The following is a 20218-nucleotide window of genomic DNA, read 5'->3' as shown; positions in this document are numbered from 1 at the left end:
TTTTTTAATTAAATAGTAAACTATTCAATCATAATATTTTTTATCAATTAATAAAACGGTTATAAGATAATGCAATATAGTAATAAAAGTATAATAACAATTATAATTTAATAAAATTTATAATATAATAAAATAATAATGATGATGATAAATAGCAATAATAATAGTAGGAGTAATAATAATAATAATAAAAATAATTATTATTATTATTATTATTATTATTGATCATTTTCTATTTCATTTCTAGAAGGAATGAAAGAAAAACCACATTTTGCTAAGGAATGAAAAATATTATATATGAAAGTGTTTGCATTCCTTAGGAACGATTCATTCAATTAATGAATGATAACCAAACATATTTTCTTTCATTCCTTTGGAACGAGTTATTTCTTTCCACCTCACATTACTTCATACCAAACACTACCACAATGTGTATTAATTATTTTTTTCTTTTCTATAACGGTTAACATTACATCTATACGTAATTGGATTGTTTAACTTACAAGCAATAAAAACAATTTTATCATTAAAGTTATAAGCATAAAAACTTTTTGTGTAGAGGCGGACTTCCTCTTCTTCGTTCCAGTTGAGAAACCCTAGCTGCACATCTTCTCTATTTTACTCCAAAAAAATGGTGAACCCCAGATCCAGATCCAAAACCAAGAAAATGAAGCAGGAGGATTCTGATCATCAATCGGGAGCATTGGTTGTTTTCAACTATGATCTTTTAACCGAGATCCTTATCCGTCTCCCGGTTGCCTCCATCCTTCGTTTCAAATCCGTATCTAAACACTGGCGATCGCTTTTAACCCACACATTTCACCCACCGGTATGATAAACAGTTAAAATCCCCAGGTCTTTTTGCTCGTCATATGTATGTTCCTTTTGATGTCGAAAACCAAAGCACCCCCACTCCTTCTCTTCGTGGCATCGATGATCCTTATGGTATTTTAATTCTGCAATCTTGTAACGGATTATTCTTTGCTGTGCTCATCCTGGAGGGAACGGGGGCGACCCTAAATATTATGTGTTTAATCCCACCACCAAGCAAGTTGCAATCATCCCATCGGTCATCGGAGGTAAGAGAGCTCGTAAAACCATCTATTTCATGGGTCTGGCGTTTCATCAAACTGATTGTGCTCCCTACAAGCTTGTTTGTGTTCGTGCTTTAAAACATCGTGGGGAGTTGTTTCAGATTCAAGTCTACTCATCTCTTACAAGGAAATGGAAGATTTCTATTGAATTTTTACATCCGCTTAAACCGCTATTTGGCTACCTCCATGAGGGGGTTTATTGGAATGGAGCTGTTCATTGGGCTCCGGATTATACAACCAATCTAATCAATTACTTGTACTTCAAAATAGACGATGAAAAGTTGCAATGGTTGCCCTTGCCGGATGGCTTGATTTCTTCCAAAATAGATCAAGTGTGTTTTGGGGAATCTAGAGGTCATCTACATTTAACCATATACACGAATAGAGGAGAAAATAGTTTGCACATGAATGTGTATGAGTTGTTGAGTGATCGTTCGGGGTGGTTTGTCAAGTATCAAATAGAGCTTGATGAACTTCCGGCAGCTTTCCCGGAGATGATTTATCCGTTCCCATATGAAATCGGTTATGCTTTCTATGTTATTGATCTGATTAGAGGCGAAGAAGAACAAAATACATTCATGGTGCTGAGAATTGGCCAAAAGATTATAACATACAATGTTCATGACAATAGTTTTAAACAGATATTTACTCTCCCAAGAAACTTCTATAAGCGTATACAATATTGTCGTCCCTTTGGCGACTCCTCTAATCTATATTTCTCAAGTTTTCATCGTTACACAGAGACCTTAACCTCTTTCTAAAAGGCAGTCAGGTTTGTTTGTATTTTTCGTGTTTTAACATTGTTAGTTTATAAATTATGCAATTTATGTGTTCTTTATTATTAATTTGCTTTTTTTTTGTACATCTAATCACATAACCTATTTCAAAACCCACACCATTAGAAGACTAATTTATATCAAATTTTCTGGCTTGTATTTTGTTTTGTTCTTTAATTCGGATTCGCTGGACTGATTATTACAGATTCTTGTTAATTTGCTACATTGAAGTGCATATGGAGCTGCCTGCTTAATACAGATTCCAGAACATAACAGATGAATAACGTGCAAACAAGTAGCCGCTCATCATGGTATAGTCGATCTAAACACATAGAACTAAAGTATCACTTCATTTGTAATATGGTTGCAAAAGAGTTAGTAAAGCTGGTTATGTTCTACTGAAGATCAAACGGCTGATGTTTTAACAAAGGCACTCGGTACGGATAAGTTCGTGTATTTCAAAACCTAGTTGGGAGTGAAGAAGTGTGACTTAAGGCGTTTAAAAATAAATCAAACTCAACGGTTCTCTCTTTTGCATGGCGTTGCTTGTGTTAATTTTATTTTAATTTCAAGTTGGAATAAACAGCCCGTCCCGGTTATGTGCAAGTGACTAGGGAAGTTATGTTATTTGTTTAATTTTAGTTCTTCTCATTCCGTTTCTGTATGCAACAATCTTTCTATTCAATATAATCTCTATATCCCTAATCGTTCTTTGTTCTTTATTTTGATCCTTGTTTCCTTTCTGCAATATTCTTGTTTAGTTGTAATATATACCCAAGTTCTAAATGCAAACATATATAAATTGTGTATCCAAATGCTGCCACCTGTTTCCCGCGTCATGTTTAATTGTTTGATTTTGTATATTAAATATCACACAACCTGTTTCGAAACACATCCAAACGATGAATTTATATTAAATTGTCTCACTTGTAACGTGTTTTGTATTTTTAATTCAGAGTTGCTGGACGGGTTATTGCAGGTCCTTGTTTACTTGCTGCATTGGCATTTGAACATACCAAGATCAGCATGTGCGGATCTAGCTATGTAGAAGACAACAGGTTAAAAAGAACCCATTGTTTGTATCCTTTCATATGTAAAGTTGGTTATTGATAGTCGATCGAACCAAAAGATTTTTGAAACTTGACCTCAATAAAAAAACTAGAGAATCGTTTTAATCCGTTGATTCAGGACTGGTTGGGCGCATGTTCAAATCCGTCCACAAATGTTTTTATGTTTTCCTTTTCTTCCTTTTTAGCTAACTAACTGGATTTAGAAACTCACACAAACCTTAATCATTCATTAATTAAAAATCTCATTCTTCATGGCCAAGTTCCTCCATTCGATCACATAAATTTTATAATTGCTCCTTTCACTTACCTTATATTTCAACAATCTATCATACCATTATGTTTTTATCTCACGCGCTGTTGAAAGCAAGCATATATATGTCTAAATATCCATTTAATTATTAATGCTCTTTCTTGTGTGAATTAGAAATTCTGAGTGATAAAGGATGATAGATATTGTTACTTTTGCCTGTTTTCTAATGGTTTGGATCTATATTCACGTGTTTTAGATTTTTGGTTAATCGGAAATGAATGTGTGAAACTCTTTAACCAATGTATCAAATGTTCATTTGAAAGCAATGGATCATTTGCTGATATCATCTTGTTCAATGTGTCTTTTTATACTTAATTAACTTATGAAACAATACAAGTTGTATATTTATGTTGTCTTCTTGATTTTATAGGTGTCACCATACATAGGTTTTGGAATGGTTCAAGAAACAGATACCACCATGGATTCTTCAGTACTGCTGCATAAAGCTATCATGTAAGCCATGTACTCATGTTTTTTATGTAATTTCTCATTTGCATAATAAGACCAAATAACTAAAAGGATAATGAAAATCATCCCACCTGGAAAGATGCAATCAGTCCTACCCGACCCGTAAAATCTGTAAATTGAATCGATAGATGTCAGAACATCAAACTTACCTAATTAACCCATTGAAAAACATTTCTGTCTTCGCCGCTGAAGATCAGGTTAGGTAAACTCATATACTTGTCATAAGTTTATATCTATCTGGTACTAAATTGAGTATCAAACTGGAAAGTTAAGTTGTGTTTATTGAGAAACGGAAAGTCATTTACTTGCAAATTTATATTTTTGCTTAGTTAGGCCATGGGGTATACTCTAACCCCTACATGGGTTAAAGTAACATGGCATTTTAAAGATGGATTAAAACATTCCACACTTGTGTTAAGTGTGTTAAAAAGGTCCATGGGTTATGCTTTTAACGGGTTAAAAGGAACAATATTTATTAATTACTAATTGATTTGTTATATTAATTATGTGTTAAATTGGTTAAATCATTTCCTTTGAATGACATAGAGTGAAAGAGAAAAAAATAATGATGTGGAGCTTATGTGGAACTAAGATGGGTTATAATATACCCTATGGCCTTACAATAGCGTATGTGCCGCCTGTTAGTTTGTATCCGCGCATGTGGATGTCTGTAACCTCTTTACCGAGAAATGGAAAGTCATTTACTTGGGGTTTATTCCGTTCTAAAAAATTTACCTGGGGTTTATTACTAAAGTCGGTTATCAAGTCAAATATTAGTTTGTGTTTGCGCATGTGTGTTTTATTTACCGAGAAAAGGAAAGTCATTTTGATGCAGGTTCGGAAGCATTCAATGGCTCAAGACACTCATGATAATTAAAGACCGATAAAACGAACCAAAGGTTCAAAGAACAAAGTTCTTATAATTCAAATTCAATCAAAACTAAAGATTACATAACCCTCAACCATAACTTATACTAGAATAAAAGTAGATAAAATTGATAACAAAATAAACTTAAACTAACAAAAGATATTAAAAATCAGAATTTTAAATAATGAAATAATTCTGCATCACATTTACTTGGGGTTTATTACTAAAATCGGTTATCAAGTCATACCATATCTTTGTTAAAGTGTTTAAATTTGATATACTTATCGAATTAAACCCTTATTTACAAGTAAAGTAAATAGTTTTAATAAGCAAGTTTGGGGTTTTTGTTCTGTAAGTTATATAACATTAACATTGCCCATATATGAGTAACAAGTTGAAAGTCATAATTCAGAGAATAACAAAACAAAACAAGAAAAAACAATCTAAACAATGGTCTACACTTTCAAAATTCTGTTTTGTATTCCCGCGTCGGTTGGTAGAGGTGTTTTTTATCCCAAAACCCATATACTTAACCTAACCCGAAATAACCCAAATGTCATCAAGATGGAACTTGATACTAGAGGTGGCAAATGGGTTGGGTTGGGTCGAAACGAGTCATGGGTCGAAACGGGTCACTTAAAAAAGGGTAGGGTTGTTTTGGTTCGGGTCGGAACGGGTTAGGGTCAACAGGTTCGGGTTAGAACGGGTCAAGGTTGGAACGGGTCAAAACGGGTTTGGGTCAAAACTCGTTTAACTGATTTTTCATTTCGTTTCAGCGCGTAACAGCTCGCTTAAGCGATTTTTCAGTTCGTTTCAGCGCGTAACAGCTCGCTTAAGCGATTTTTCAGTTTGTTTCAGCGCGTAACAGCTCGCTTAAGTGATTTTTCAGTTTGTTTCAGCGCGTAACAGCTCGCTTAAGCGATTTTTCAGTTCGTTTCAGCGCGTAACAGCTCGGTTAAGCGATTTTTCAGTTCGTTTCAGCGCGTAACAGCTCGGTTAAGCGATTTTTCAGTTCGTTTCAGCGCGTAACAGCTCGTTTAAGCGATTTTTCAGTTCTTTTCAGCGCGTAACAGCTCGTTTAAGCGATTTTTCAGTCCGTTTCAGCGCGTAACAGCTCATTTAAGCGATTTTTCAGTCCGTTTCAGCGCGTAACAGCTCGTTTAAGCGATTTTTCAGTCCGTTTCAGCGCGCAACAGCTCGTTTAAGCGATTTTTCAGTTCGTTTCAGCGCGTAAAGCTTGTTTAAGCGATTTTTCAGTCCGTTTCAGCGCGTAACAGCTCGTTTAAGCGATTTTTCAGTTCGTTTCAGCGCGTAACAGCTCGTTTAAGCGATTTTTCAGTTCGTTTCATCGCGTAACAGCTCGTTTAAGCGATTTTTCAGTTCGTTTCATCGCGTAACAGCTCGTTTAAGCGATTTTTCAGTTCGTTTCATCGCGTAACAGCTCGTTTAAGCGATTTTTCAGTTCGTTTCAGCACGTACCAGCTCGTTTAAGCGATTTTTCAGTTCTTTTCAGCACGTAACAGCTCGTTTAAGCGATTTTTCAGTTTGTTTCAGCACGTAACAGCTTGTTTAAGCGATTTTTCAGTTCGTTTTAGTATCTAATAGCTCGTTTAAGCGATTTTTCAGTTCGTTTCAGCACTTAACAGCTTGCTTTTGCGATTATTCAGTTCGTTTCATCACTTAACAGCTTGTTTTAGCATGTTTTTGTTCCGTTGTTGTCGACTTTTCAGTTTCGGTTAATTTGTCGATTTTTTTTTAACGATGACAACGGACGAAACGTTTTAGTTTTTTTTCATTTTTTGTTTTTGTTTTATTTTTTGAGTTATGATATTTTTATTAATTTTTTTGAATATTTTTTGATGGCTTCTATTAAGATCAAAATCCCTAAAAAAAATTCAAAAAAAACAAATAAAAAATCATAACTTAAAATATAAACGAATAACGAAAAAAGTAAAAAAACTAAAATATTTTCGCCGTTATCCTCGTTCATCAAAAAAAAAAAACCCCCCGACAAATTAACCGAAACCGAAATTTCGACGAAAACGAATCAAAAACCTTAATCGACCCGTCTAGTGCGAAAACTCGAAAGAAATCGAAACCCAACCCGTCCAGTGCTAAAAATCGTGTCGGCACGAAAGCTGATCCGAGCCGAAACCTAAGCCAATATCGTTCCAATCTAAAACATGTTTCAACCCAAACATGTCACTTTTCCTTAAGACACTAACCCACATCGACCCATGTAGTTAAATTTGTCAACCAATTTTGACCCAAAAATAAGAATGTGGAATTTCAAGTGACCCATTTAATTAAAACCTATGACCCAAATCCCATTTGAATTTTAAAACAACCCAAATTGACCCATTTGAAATGGTTTGGGTCAAGGTTGCCACCCCTACTTGATACCGAAGGCAGTATGGTAGTATTTGATTCGTTAATTGGGTTAAAAAAAAGTTTAATTGGTTAACTGATTTACATGAAAAAAATATTAATTATCCATATACATACATGATACATAATCAATAGAAAACTCTAGTTTTCCTCTCCCATAGATTGTGTACTTGTTTTTGTGTGTGTGTGTGATCTTTTTTTTTTTTTTTTTGGTGTGATCTAATTTTTTTTTTTTGTGGGTGCTCTCTTGACATTATAAGTTGTAAGGCGTATACTAAACTTCATTTATATGTCTTTCTTTTCATATTCATTTATATTATTTTTATTGATTGTGGTATTTGGGAGTGATCAGTGACGGATCAAGATCTTTTGTACGGGGTCACTGTTTATTTGCAAACATGTTACTTTTTAAGTAAACATATGCTTGCATTGCTAATGAAAATAGTTTGTGAATATACTATTTAACCATTGTCCAAAAGCTAGTCATAAAAAACTTGCAAAACGTGAGCTACTAGAAAAATATATAAGTAATTCATAATGCATTGTTACTTGTTAGTTAAAATATACAATAGTGTTTCAATTCAAATGAAGATATTAGATATCATGGATGAGATATCTTGAAGGATGTCTACAAGGTGGTTCCGCCCGTGTGTGATATGAAACTGATTATGTGACTATTGTGATCTGAAGTTGAAGCGGTAGTAATTTTTTTAGTGTTTTGACTTTTGGTTATTCTATTATGAGAAAAAGGTAATTGTTTTGTGCTTCAAACTGTGAATTGTATCGAAACACTGACAATATTGCTGCTTGCATCATGTTCAATCGTTTGATTTTGGTTTATCAATGTGGCATAACATTTTCAAAGCACACATCCAAACACTCCCTTGGAAGATGATGAATTTGTATCATATTGTCTTACTTGTAACTTGTTTTGTACCTTAATTCAGATTCGCTACATGGGTTAACTAGACATCCAAAACCACAAAGTTTATAATGTATTACAGATCCTTGTTTTTAAGCAGATTGATATTCAATCTCACCGACCACTTCTGTTTGTACTTTTTCCCATCACATGTCATGAATTTTGCTGTTTGACACCAAAAATTCCATATCACCTGAATTTGACTAATAGGAAAGAAATTCGTCAAAACCACTCGAATCAGATGAATCCACCTCGATAGCAACCCAATACCACTTGGACTGGGAGCATCCATTAAATTTTTTTGAAATAACTTGAGAGAGTATATTGAGTAGAAATGATTGTTTTTCAATTTCAAATGGCCATATGACCGTTGCACCACTACTCAATCGGAGTACTAGAACTCGATCCAAACTAATCGTCCAACTACTAGATTAAGCCAGGGTGGTTTCCCCGGGTACTCGCCTACTCGATCATGGTACTCGGCGGGTCCGAGTAACCCTCCCCAACCACCCTAATCTGAGATATATTTTATGTACAATTAGATAATTAGAAACCAGAATTACATTGATTTCATTCTTGTAGAGGTGCACAAAATACCCAGTTCCCGACCCACGGGTAGGACGTGCCCGGAACCGGAACCGGAAATACCCGGTCAAAACCCGACCCTACCCGAATCCCCAAAAAAACCGGAAAACCCGGTCAAATACCTGAGTGTACCCGGAACCAATTCATACACGACCCGGACTTTTGTTGACCATACCCGGAACCGGTTCCTGAAAATACCCCGTTTGTGCACCTTGATTCCTGTACATTTGGGCCTTTATACTTTACTTAACTGGAAAGCCCAACTTGCAATGAGAAGGAAGGGGGCCACCAACACGCAAGTATATTCGGATCCTAAACTAAAAATAACTAAATTGGCAAATTGCACACTTGCGAATATAATATGTCTATTATATAGTTTGACTAATATATCCAGATCTTCTTCAACACTTTCAAAATCACTCCAAAAATGGTGAACACCAGATCCAAAACCAAGAAAACGCAAATCAACTTCTCACAAGCTTCCATTGAGGATTATGATCATCAATCTGGAGCGTTGATTGGTTCCAATGATGACCTTTTAACCGAAATCCTTATCCGCCTCCCTGTCACCTCCATCCTTCGTTTCAAATCCGTATCTAAACACTGGCGATCACTTTTAACTCACACACATTTCACCCACCGATACGATAATAACAACATATTAAAATCTCCTGGTCTTTTCGCTAGTAGCAATATCTATATTCCATTTGATGTCGAAAGCCGAACCACTCCTCCTTTTCGTAGTCTAGATTTCTGCTATGATCGTCACGGTATCAGAATTCTTCAATCTTGTAATGGGTTACTCCTTTTCCGTAGCGATAGAGGGGGCATAGGCGTTCGTAAATATTATGTAGTTAATCCCACCACCAAGCAATTTGCAATCATCCCATCCGTCCCTGGAGGTCGGAATGTACGTAAAACTATATGTTTTATGGGCCTGGCATTTCATAAAACTGATTGTGTTCACTACAAACTTGTTTGTATTCGTGCTTTAGAAAAAGCGCCTCGTAGTCATGAGTTGTTTCATATTCAAATCTACTCGTCTGTTACACGGAAATGGAAGATTTCTATTGAATCTTTCTCTGCAGACGGGGCCACCTTCCGCAATGGGTTTTACTCTAATGGAGCCCTTCATTGGGCTCCCTCTTATCACAATCACTTGTACTTTAAAATAGATACAGTTGCTAACGTTGCCGTTACCGGCAGAGATGGCGTCTTATAGAATAGTGACGATGTATTTTGGGGAATCTAGAGGTCATCTACATTTAATAGTATGCAATTATCGCAATGATAACTGTCAACTGAATGTGTATGAGATGTTGACTGATTATTCAAGGTGGTTTGTCAAGTATCGAATAGATGTCACTAAATTTATTAGTTCTTTCCCAGAGATGATCAGTTCATTGGCGTTTGGTTTCTATGTCATTGATGTGGTTCGAGGTGAAGAAGAAGAAGAAGATACATTCATGGTGCTGAATATTCGGAAAAATAATCTAATATACAACGTTCATAACAAGAGTTTTAAGCAGATCTTTAGACTCCCCGATAACTTCTATGAGTCAGGTTTTCATCGTTACACTGAAACCTTAGTTTGTTTCTAGAAGACGTTTCGATTTGTTTGTATCTTTTGTTTTAAGGTGTTTGAATATCAAAGGGCGTGTAGCCTAGTTGTGTCAAAGTGTTTTGTATTTGTGATGAAGTTGAACATTGAACACGACAACATGTTTTTTATTTAATTTCTCGCTTGATTTCTGCAATGAGTTTAATTAGTACAATGACTTGATGTCTGTTATTCTGAAATTGAAATGGATAGGTATATGCTTTCAGAATTTAGTAATACAAGGACAAATTTGAAGCCACAATTCTTTGTGTTTGTGTGCTTATGAGGAAGCCGAATTGATATTGATTATTAAAAACAGGTTATCTACTTATCGATTTGTACCACAACATGCACTTTTTAAATCAAATAGGTTTATATAATATTTTGAATAACACTTGTTAATACAACAAAATAGAACAGATAACTAATTTTAATAAGCAAGTTGTCAGCTTTATTGCTCAAGAATAATATTGCATTACCGTTGGCCATATGAGCAAGAAGCGAAAGGCTTCATGATTTCTTTTACATGTTTGACTCTTGAAAGTCAAAAGTCAAAGAAACAAATCCTGTATTTCTTCATGGTTTCTTGTTCATTTTGAATGACATGATAAGCACATTTGGCTCTTGTAATTAAGTTGGTGCTTATTATAGTCAAGCAAGCATCTCATATTGTTATAAGTTATGTTCAGTGCAATTGTCTGTTTTGGACCGAAACTGTACTAAAGGAGTAAAGGTCAAAAAAGTTTGTATTTTACACTTAGAAAAATGTCAAAAAAAAGTTTTGTTCAGTGCAAATGACTGTGTTGGACCGAAATTGTCCTTTTTAAACCGAACCATCTTGAGCTCGTGAAAACCTGCAACATCATCCAATGACAAGAAGGTGCGAGTCCTTTGCAACTAAGAATGAGACCAGAGCAGGCATGGGCTAGAGCTCGTGAAAACTTGCACCGCATCTATAAAACAAACTGGATGATACAATGACGCTTCGTCAATACTTTTGTTATATATATTGAAAAGCTTTCTCCAACAATGTTTAAGCCAGAAACCAAGAACATGCTGCAAGATCCTGCCATACTGAACCGGAGGAGTAAAACAATTGATTTATCGAATTACTCAAAAAAGGTTCCATTGCCGGGAACCAAACCCGGGTCTCCTGGGTGAAAGCCAGATATCCTAACCGCTGGACGACAATGGAATTTTGATGGTTGTTGATAAAAATACTTCCATAGCTTAAACAGACTAAATAATAAAACGTTTAATATTTCATACTGTAAAATTGTCCGTCAGGAATCATGTATTTATTCATCGAAAACATTGATAATATTACAAGTTCATTGTAACTAGAGTCTGGAAACACCTAAACACTAAAGTCTCCTATAACTTATTTCTGAATAAACAAAGTAAAATTGTTTTTTTTAACAATTTATTTCATCACAAAATAAACAAAGTAAATGTATGTATGCGCAATAACAAGATAGCCTAAGTAAATGTATGTGTGTATATATATTGGGGTACAACACCACTACACTTTTAAAATAAATTAAATCTCTTATTTTAGACTGACCGCCATAGTTTTGCTATTGGTGGGATATACTGAGTACGATGATGATGATGATGATGATGATTTTAGACTGACCGCCACATGACACAGATAGAAGAGACGAGTTTTGAGCTAACATGGAGGGGAGATGATGAATTTCGAGCTAACATGGCGGGGAGGCGACTAGTTATGAGCTAATATGGAGGAGAGGCGGCAAGTTAAGAAACATATTGACGAAGACAAGTTAGTAAACGAACAAAAGAGGAATTTTAATTTTAGAGGGCCGCATTTGGAATCACTCTAAAAGTAGTCGGATATTTTGAGAATTTTCCTTTATCTTAATCCCAAACTAAAAATAACTCAATAGAATGGATAATTCAGGCCTTTAGGTTTCGGGCTGGCAGGGCCCACTTTCTCTTCTTGATCAATTGACGAATATAATATGTCTCTAAATTGTATGTACAGTTTGTCCTGGAAACCCTAATAATGGTGAGTGCAACAGACAAAACCTGCTTCTCGCAGGTTTCCACGGACCAACAATCCTTGTCGGGAGCAATTGTGGGGTCCAGTGATGACCTTTTAACCGAAATCCTTGTCCGCCTCCCAGTTGCCTCCGTCCTTCGTTTCAAATCCGTATCCAAACACTGGCGTTTGCTTTTGAGTCACAGGCAATTTACCCACCGGTATGATAAGCAGTTTTCGAATTCTCCTGGTATTTTTGCCCACAATATATATGTTCCATTTGATGTTAATAACCAAAGCCCTCCTCCGTTTACTAGTACGGATTCCCGCTTAAATAATACTGCTTGTCGTGATAGAATCGGGCAATCGTGTAATGGGTTACTGAATTGCAGTGGCCATTGGGGTAACAACGGTCGTCTTGAATATTATGTTTTTAATCCCACAACCAAGCAATTGTCATTCATCCCACCGGTCCCGGGAGGTCAGGTAGGTTACAGACGGATGGCTCTAGCGTTTCATCAAACAGACTGTGTTCACTACAAAGTAGTTTGTATTCTTGTTTTGGAGCCTCGTGAGGATCGGTTTCAGGTTCAAATCTACTCGTCTGAAACAAGCGAATGGAAGATTTCTATCGAATCATTCTTTGCACATAAACTTGGTTTCCGTGGCCCGGTTTACTGGAATGGAGCTGTTCATTGGGCTCCCTTTCATGACAAACAATTGTATTTTAAAATAGACGATGAGCAATTACAAACATTGCCCTTGCCGGAGGGAGTGATGTGTTCTGAAGTATGGACGATGTATTTTGGGGAATCTAGAGGTCATCTACATTTAATATTACACACAGAGAAACCTGATATTCTGAATCCGGAAGAAAATGGTTTGCGTCTGAGTGTGTATGAGATGTTGAGGGATCATAAGGGGTGGTTTGTCAAGTATCAAGTAGAGCTTGACGAGCTTCCGGATGCTTACCCTTGGATGTTCGATTTTGAAAGTCGCTTTCAATCCAAAGTCATTGATTTGGTTAGAGGTCAAGAAGAAGATACATTCATGGTGCTGAAAGTTGGCGAAAAGATTATAACCAGATATTTACTCTCCCCAGAAACTTCCATGAAGATATACCATGTTTTCATCGTTACATCGAAACCTTAACTTCTTTATGAAAGGCAATTAGGTTTGTTTATGTTTTTCATTATTTCAGAGTTTGAGTGTGTGATTTAAAAATATTTGTCTATGACTTATAATTGTCTTGTAATTTAGATTCACTAGAAAGGTTACTACAGATCCTTGGTTTCTTGCTGCTTTAGCATGTGAACTTACCAACAGGCAACATCATACCTGTCATAAGTTTATATATATTTGGTACTAAATTTAGGATCAAACTGGAGGATATAAGTTAAGTTTTGTTTATCGACAAATTGAAAGTCATTTACATGCAAATTTATATTTTGGCTTTTGATTAAATGGATCCTGTATGTGGCGTATGTTAGTTTGTGTTTGTGCACGTATGCTCTATTTATCGAGAAATTGAAAGTCGTTTATTTGGGATTTATTATTGAAACCGGTCACTCATTGATCTGACACCCTATTATTTTGGTTTAACTAGATCGTGTATCCATTGTGTGTTATTTCCGAAAGAACTTGAAATAAAAGGAAAAGTTGTATTAGTTTTGTCATTATGAAAAGTACTATTTAAGAAACCATAAATAGCAGTCATTCTAGCATATCAGGATCTCATTATTTGATCAGGATGCATAACGGTTACGAATAATGGCATGATGTCACCTGTTATGAACTTATTTACAAACCTGCTTGGGTGAAAAATCTATGCCCGTTAGTTAAAGACCACGCATCAAGTTCTTATCTACTCGTCTGATATAAGGTTTGAATCTTTTTTACTGTCCGAATGAGTACTTTTATAGTAGAAAAGGAGTTTACTTAAACGGAGTTGTTCGTTGGGCTCTTTATGGCGACAGTTCTTGTGCAACAACATCATGGTTGAACAGTTGCAAACGTTTCTCTTGCCATTCCCGTTGGAAAGTAGGTCACCGATAAAGTACTCTGGGGAATCTAGAGGTCATTTGCATTTAGTAGTTGCGGTCCCTTACTCCGGATTACACCTGACTGTGTATGAGATGTTGAGTGATCATTTAGGTTCGCTTGTAAAGTATCGAGTAAAGCTTGATGTGCTTCCGGGTGCTTTCCCGAAGATAATTGCCAAGAGGAGTTATAGTTTAGGTGTCAAGGATTTGGTTATAGGCGAATAAAAAGAAGAAGATACGTTCATTGCCAAATCATTAATATCTATCTTTGCATAGATGGTCCTTGGTATAGAAAATATAAAAGATCTATTCGTAACTGAAAAACCAAGGTTTAGAAGCATTAAACAGATGGCAAATTCCTACAATATAAATTGCAAGTTGACAATCATGGTGGTCTAGTCAAACTGATCCGACAACGCAGTATTAATCTCTTTGTTAGACCACTCGATCTTATATACTCACTTTCTATCATTGAATGTAGAACACAAGACATCGGTTGAATGTAGCACAGTTGCAACAAACTAAATCAACGTTTGTGAGTTCATCCGGTTTTCCTAGACGTCAAGAAACAAAAACTCACCAACAAAGACTATGACCTACACCATCTATCTATATTAAGCATACCTTTGTTAAATAAGCTAACTTGATTGACTCCTAATCTAACTCAAAATCTTAATAACAAGCAAACAGTTAAACTACTAATTAAACATGACATATAAACATGGGTTAGATAACAAGTCAAAACCAATTTTATTTTGTTTATTAAGAAATAAGTTATATGAAGGTTTATGTTTTCCAACAATGAACTTATAATGTTATCAAAGTTAGAGATGAATAAAGATACCAAACATTCAAACCGATTAATATTTAGGAACTTATTTAATTTTGATCATCTATATTATTATGTATCATTAAATTTATAAATTCCATTGTCGTCCAGCGGTTAGGATATCTGGCTTTCACCCAGGAGACCCGGGTTCGATTCCCGCCAATGGAACCTTTTTTGAGCAATTTAATAAATTATATTTTTCACTTTTCTGGTCCAAGATAGGATCTTGCATGTTCTTGGTTCCTGGCTTAAACAGTAGTTTCAGTGTACTATGAACCACAGACTCTAAAGTCGATCATCCTCACGGTTTGTATATCCAACTACAAAGACCTTCCATTGAATTTGCTGTTATTCGTTGGATGTCCATTGATTAAAAGCTTGTTCAGAAACCAATAACTGGAATAACTCGGTTTCAGTTCGTGGGTTCCAAACGAATCGCCTTGTGCACACCCCTACAAGTAGCCACCATAAAAAGAACCTATTTTGAAAAAAATTACTAAAATGACTTATGTCAACCCGACTCCAGTTTGGCCACAAGCCTGCAACCTGTTATAACCCCAACCAAGTATCAATTTTCTTTTTAAATGGCACGCTTTGACCCGAACTTATTTTGCTTAGACAAGTCGAACTGGCAGCAACATGTTCGATTTCTGTGGTGTGTGCATCTTGATTAACTGCGTTACAACACCAATGGCCATCACAGCAGGGCTGCAGCAGTGTCGGGTCAGCAATTAACAAGCTGAATGATATGGTTGCAATGATGCAGAAGTTAGAAACATGTCTGACTCATGAGGGCTGTTGATTGACATAGGAAGTGAACTAGAAAACAGAAGTTTGATGGTAGATAGTTTTTTAGTTTTATTTGACATTAAAAGTATCTGTTTGACTTTTGACTTTCAAGAGTCAATCATGTAAGAGAATACCACGAAGCCTTCTACCTGCTCATATGGCCAGCGTTGGTGCGCTATAATTCTAGAACCAAAATCCAACATTGTCTATATGAAAGAATTTATTTTAACTGTAAACAAATATCAATTTAAATATAAAAATCAACAATCAGATAACCTAACAGGAGCAGCCACATTACATACAACATCCAATTAAGCTACACTTTAATAACAAAAATGTTGCAATAAACAGAATTGTCCTTTAGAAAAAAGATAACAATTCGGTATAACGATGAGCAAGTTCGTATATTCTATAATCGTAGCCGGAGAAATTGGATATCTTCATAAAACTCTTGTCATGAACATCATACCTTACAATCTTCACGGGAATTTTCATAACATGAATTTATCTTCTTCATTTTCACCTCTAACCACATCAATAACATTGAATCAAAACAAATCAATGGACATAGGGGTTGTCGCTTGGAAAGCCCGCCTAAGATCATCAAGCTGTACTTGATACTTGACAAACCACCCTGAATGATCGCTCAACATCTCATAATTTAATACTTCATTTTGTTGTTATAAAATAGTGTTTCATACCTGAATAAGCTCGTAAATATATGAATCCATATATTCCAATTAAACTCACAAGTCACACCCACATTACACATGTCTATATACACATAATCAGTAACCATAAACACCCGCATAAAACATACACACATTTATTGTCACAGTACGATAATTTCATACAGATTTACTTAGAAAACATTTAGCAAGTACATTGCAAGTAGCTAAGCCGAACAAAGAATACTTGTCCGGTTCGGTTCGGCTCACAGACATCTAGAATACAACTAAAGTTTTTGACCCATACTCATTTTAGCTAAAACTTGTTCTAACCATAACCAAAAAATACTTTCAAACATCTGTTTAAAACATCTGACTTGTCTTTCAACATTAATTTTAAAATATTAGTATCCATCCTTCGTTTCAAATCCGTATCTGAACACTGGCTATCAATTTTAACCCACACACATTTCACCCGCAGGTACGATAATAATATTTTAAAATCTCCCGGTCTTTTCTTTAGTGGTTATGATGAATCAACTTTATATGTTCCATTTAATGTTGAAAACCCAAGCCCTCCTCCTTTTAGTAGTCTCGACACTTACATTAACCGCCCCCAAGTTAAAATCGTCCAATCTTGTAACGGCTTACTACTTTGCTGCACCGATCGAGGCCCGCTAGGTGGCAATGCTACTCTTAAATATTATGTATTCAATCCCACCACCAAGCAATTGGCTATCATCCCATCTGTCATTGGAGGTTACCGAGCTAGTAAAACCATCCGTTTCGCAGCTCTTGTGTTTAATCAAACAGATTGTGTTCACTACAAACTTGTTTGTATTCGTGCTTTAGAGACTGATAAGGACTCGTTTCAGATTCAAATCTACTCGTCTGAAACAAGGAAATGGAAGATTTGTACCGAGTCTTTCACCGCTTGTAATTTGAGTAACCCGGTTTACTGGAATGGTTCTGTTTACTGGGCTCCCTTTTATCTCAATCGCAATCACTTTTGCTTTAACGTAGACATTGAACGGTTGCAGACGTTGCCCTTGCCGGAGGGTTTGACGTCTTCTGATATACTGACAACGTATTTTGGGGAATCTAGAGGTCATCTACATTTTATAGCTTACGAGAATCAAGAAGAGAATGGTCTACACTTCAACGTGTTTGAGATGTTGAGCGATCGTTCGGGGTGGTTTGTCAAGTATCGAATACAGCTCCGGATGCTTTCCCGGAAATGATCTCTGTGTTTGGCGGTTATAATTTCAGTGTAATTGATGTGGTTAGAGGCAAACAAGAAGAGGATACATTTCTTGTGTTTAAGATTCGTGAGAAGGTTATAACGTACAATGTTCATGACAAGAGTTTTAAGCAGATATTTAGTCTCCCCAACATTTACATCTACCCAGAAAGTGTTCATCGGTACACAGAAACCTTAACTTCTTTCAAAAAGACAAGTCGGATGTTTTAAACAGGTGTTTGAAAGTAGTTTTTTGGTTATGGTTAGAATATGTTTTAGCCAAAATGCGTATGGGTCAAAAGCTGAGCTGAATCAAACCGGATGAGTATTCTTGGTTCGGTTTAGCTACTTGCAATGCACTTGCTAAATGTTTTCTGAGTAAATCTGTATGAAATTATCGTACCGTGACAATAACTTTGTTTTGTGTGGGTGTGTACTGGTTATGTGTATATAGACATGTGTAATGTAGGTGTGAATTGCGAGTAAAATTGGAATATATGGATTCATGTATTTACTCTAATTCATTCCCTTACGAGCAAATGCAGGTAATGAAACACTATTTTATAACAAAATAAAGTATTAAGTTATGAGATGTTGAGCGATCATTTCATATGAGCAGGTAGAACCGTAGAAGTATTAAAACTCTTCTAGAATTACAGCGCACCAACGCTCGCCATATGAGCAGGTAGAAGGCTTCATGGTATTCTTTTACATGGTTGACTCATGAAAGTCAAAAGTCAAGCAGACTCTTTTTGATGTCAAATAAAACTAAAAAACTATCTACCATCAAACTTTTGTTTTCTAGTTCACTTCTTATGTTGATCAACAACACTCATGAGTCCGCAATGCTTCTACTTTCTGCATCATTGCAACCGTATCATTCAGCTTGTTAATTGCTGACCGGACACTCCTGCAGCCTTCTGTGATGGCCATTGGTGATTTGGTGTTGTAACCACAGTTAATTAAGATGCACACATCACAGAAATCGAACATGTTGCTGCCAACGTTAGACTTGTCTAAGCAAAATAAGTTTGGGTCAAAGTGTGCCATTTAAAAAAAATTTATACTTAGTTGGGTTTATAACAGGTTGCAGCCTTGCGCCTGGCCAAACTGGAGTTGGTTTTGAGTCCCCACGAACGGAAACTAGGTTCTTTTATGGTGGCTAGTAGGGGTGTGCACAGGGCGATTCGGTTCGGTTTTGAGTCCCTACGAACTGAAACCGAGTTATTCTGGTTATTGGTTTGTGCACACGCTTTTAATCAATGGACATCATCGTTATTCTGGTTATTGGTTTGTGCACACGCTGTTTTGAGTCCCTACGAACTGAAACCGAGTTATTCTGGTTATTGGTTTGTGCACACGCTTTTAATCAATGAACATCGTTATTCTGGTTATTGGTTTGTGCACAGCTTTTAATCAATGGACATCCAACGAACAACAGCAAATTCAATGGAAGGTTTTTGTAGTTGGATATACAAACCGTGAGGATTATCGACTTTAAGGTCTGTGGTTCAGAGTACACTGAAACTACTGTTTAAACCAGTAACCAAAAAGGTTCCATTGCCGGGAATCGAACCCGGGTCTCCTGGGTGAAAGCCAGATATCCTAACCGCTGGACGACAATGGAATTTTGAAATTTGACGACACATAATAATAATAATATAGCTAGTAATATTAAATGAATTCCAAAATATTAATAGGTTTCAATGTTTGATATTTCATTCATTAAAGGCTCTGAAGGACTGGAGCAGTGTATTTATTCATCTCTAACTTCGATAATATTAGTTAATTGTTGGAAAACAAAAACTTTCATATAACTTATTTCTTACAAAAAAAAAATAAAAATTAGTTTTGACTCGTTATCTAACCCATGTTTATATGCCATGTTTAAATTGTAGTTTAATTGTTTGCTTGTTATTAAGATTTTGTATTAGATTAGGAGTCAATTAAGTTAGCTTATTTAACACGGTATTGTCTTTGTTGGTGAGTTTTTGTTTTTGGGTTTAATATATTAATAAGATCGTGTTTCTTGATCTAATTAATTCCAACATTTAGGTGTTATTAGCCAATTAATTCCAACATTTAGGTGTTATTAGCCAGTAGAGGTACACATTTCGGTTAACCGATAGTCGGTTAATTTTCTAACCAGTTAATTATTTGGCAGGAAATAACCGGTTAGACCGGTTAATCGGGTCGGATACTAACCGGTTTTGAGACAAGAAACCCATACCCGGCATAATCAGTTTCAGGTGTAACCGAACCGGTTAACTGGTGAGTAACAGGGAAAAACCAAGTTTTTAAAAATAAAAATAAAAAACCAGTTAACCGGTTTCGAAAATCAATAATATAAACCGATTTCTAACCGGCGATTAGAACCGAGTAAAAACCGCTTAGTGATGGACCGATTATTAACCAGTTAAAAATCGGTTAACCGGTTAGCATGTGCACCTCTATTAGCCGGTAGCCACAATTCGCCTCTGAATTGGGCCCGGACGCAAGGCCGACCATGGCATATGGCAGGGTAGTCGACGGCCATAGGCCCGACTACCCGCTAGGTCCGATTTTTT

At 36.0% G+C, this 20218-nt stretch overlaps 1 protein-coding gene, 3 non-coding genes and 3 pseudogenes across 4 annotated transcripts; 5 read left to right on the top strand and 2 right to left on the bottom strand.

The window, feature by feature from the left end:
- The first annotated feature begins 602 nt into the window (after positions 1–602).
- Positions 603–2751, top strand: LOC143532737 (F-box protein At5g07610-like; annotated as a pseudogene).
- A 4493-nt stretch (positions 2752–7244) lies between these two features.
- Positions 7245–10336, top strand: LOC143532716 (F-box protein At5g07610-like; annotated as a pseudogene).
- Positions 10337–11204: 868 nt separating this feature from the next.
- TRNAE-UUC (transfer RNA glutamic acid (anticodon UUC)) lies at positions 11205–11276 on the bottom strand. Its single transcript has one exon. It is a non-coding gene; the product is annotated as a tRNA-Glu (tRNA).
- A 725-nt stretch (positions 11277–12001) lies between these two features.
- Positions 12002–13235, top strand: LOC143532692 (F-box protein At5g07610-like). Its single transcript, XM_077027670.1, has 2 exons — positions 12002–12110; positions 12144–13235. Exons 1-2 carry the CDS (start codon positions 12108–12110, stop codon positions 13233–13235), a joined length of 1095 nt encoding a protein of 364 aa, XP_076883785.1. The 5' UTR covers positions 12002–12107.
- An 842-nt stretch (positions 13236–14077) lies between these two features.
- Positions 14078–18527, top strand: LOC143532691 (F-box protein At5g07610-like; annotated as a pseudogene).
- TRNAE-UUC (transfer RNA glutamic acid (anticodon UUC)) lies at positions 15051–15122 on the top strand. The gene has a single exon. It is a non-coding gene; the product is annotated as a tRNA-Glu (tRNA).
- Positions 18528–19206: 679 nt separating the features above from the next.
- Positions 19207–19278, bottom strand: TRNAE-UUC (transfer RNA glutamic acid (anticodon UUC)). The gene has a single exon. It is a non-coding gene; the product is annotated as a tRNA-Glu (tRNA).
- Between the last annotated feature and the right edge of the window lie 940 nt (positions 19279–20218).

Source organism: Bidens hawaiensis, unplaced genomic scaffold (assembly GCF_021521415.1).
Source record: "Bidens hawaiensis isolate Kalapana, Puna unplaced genomic scaffold, B.hawaiensis_p1.1 tig00009541_1, whole genome shotgun sequence".
Lineage (NCBI taxonomy): Eukaryota > Viridiplantae > Streptophyta > Magnoliopsida > Asterales > Asteraceae > Bidens > Bidens hawaiensis.
Note: the sequence above shows the minus strand (reverse complement) of the source record. Positions and strands in the feature narration are given on the sequence as shown.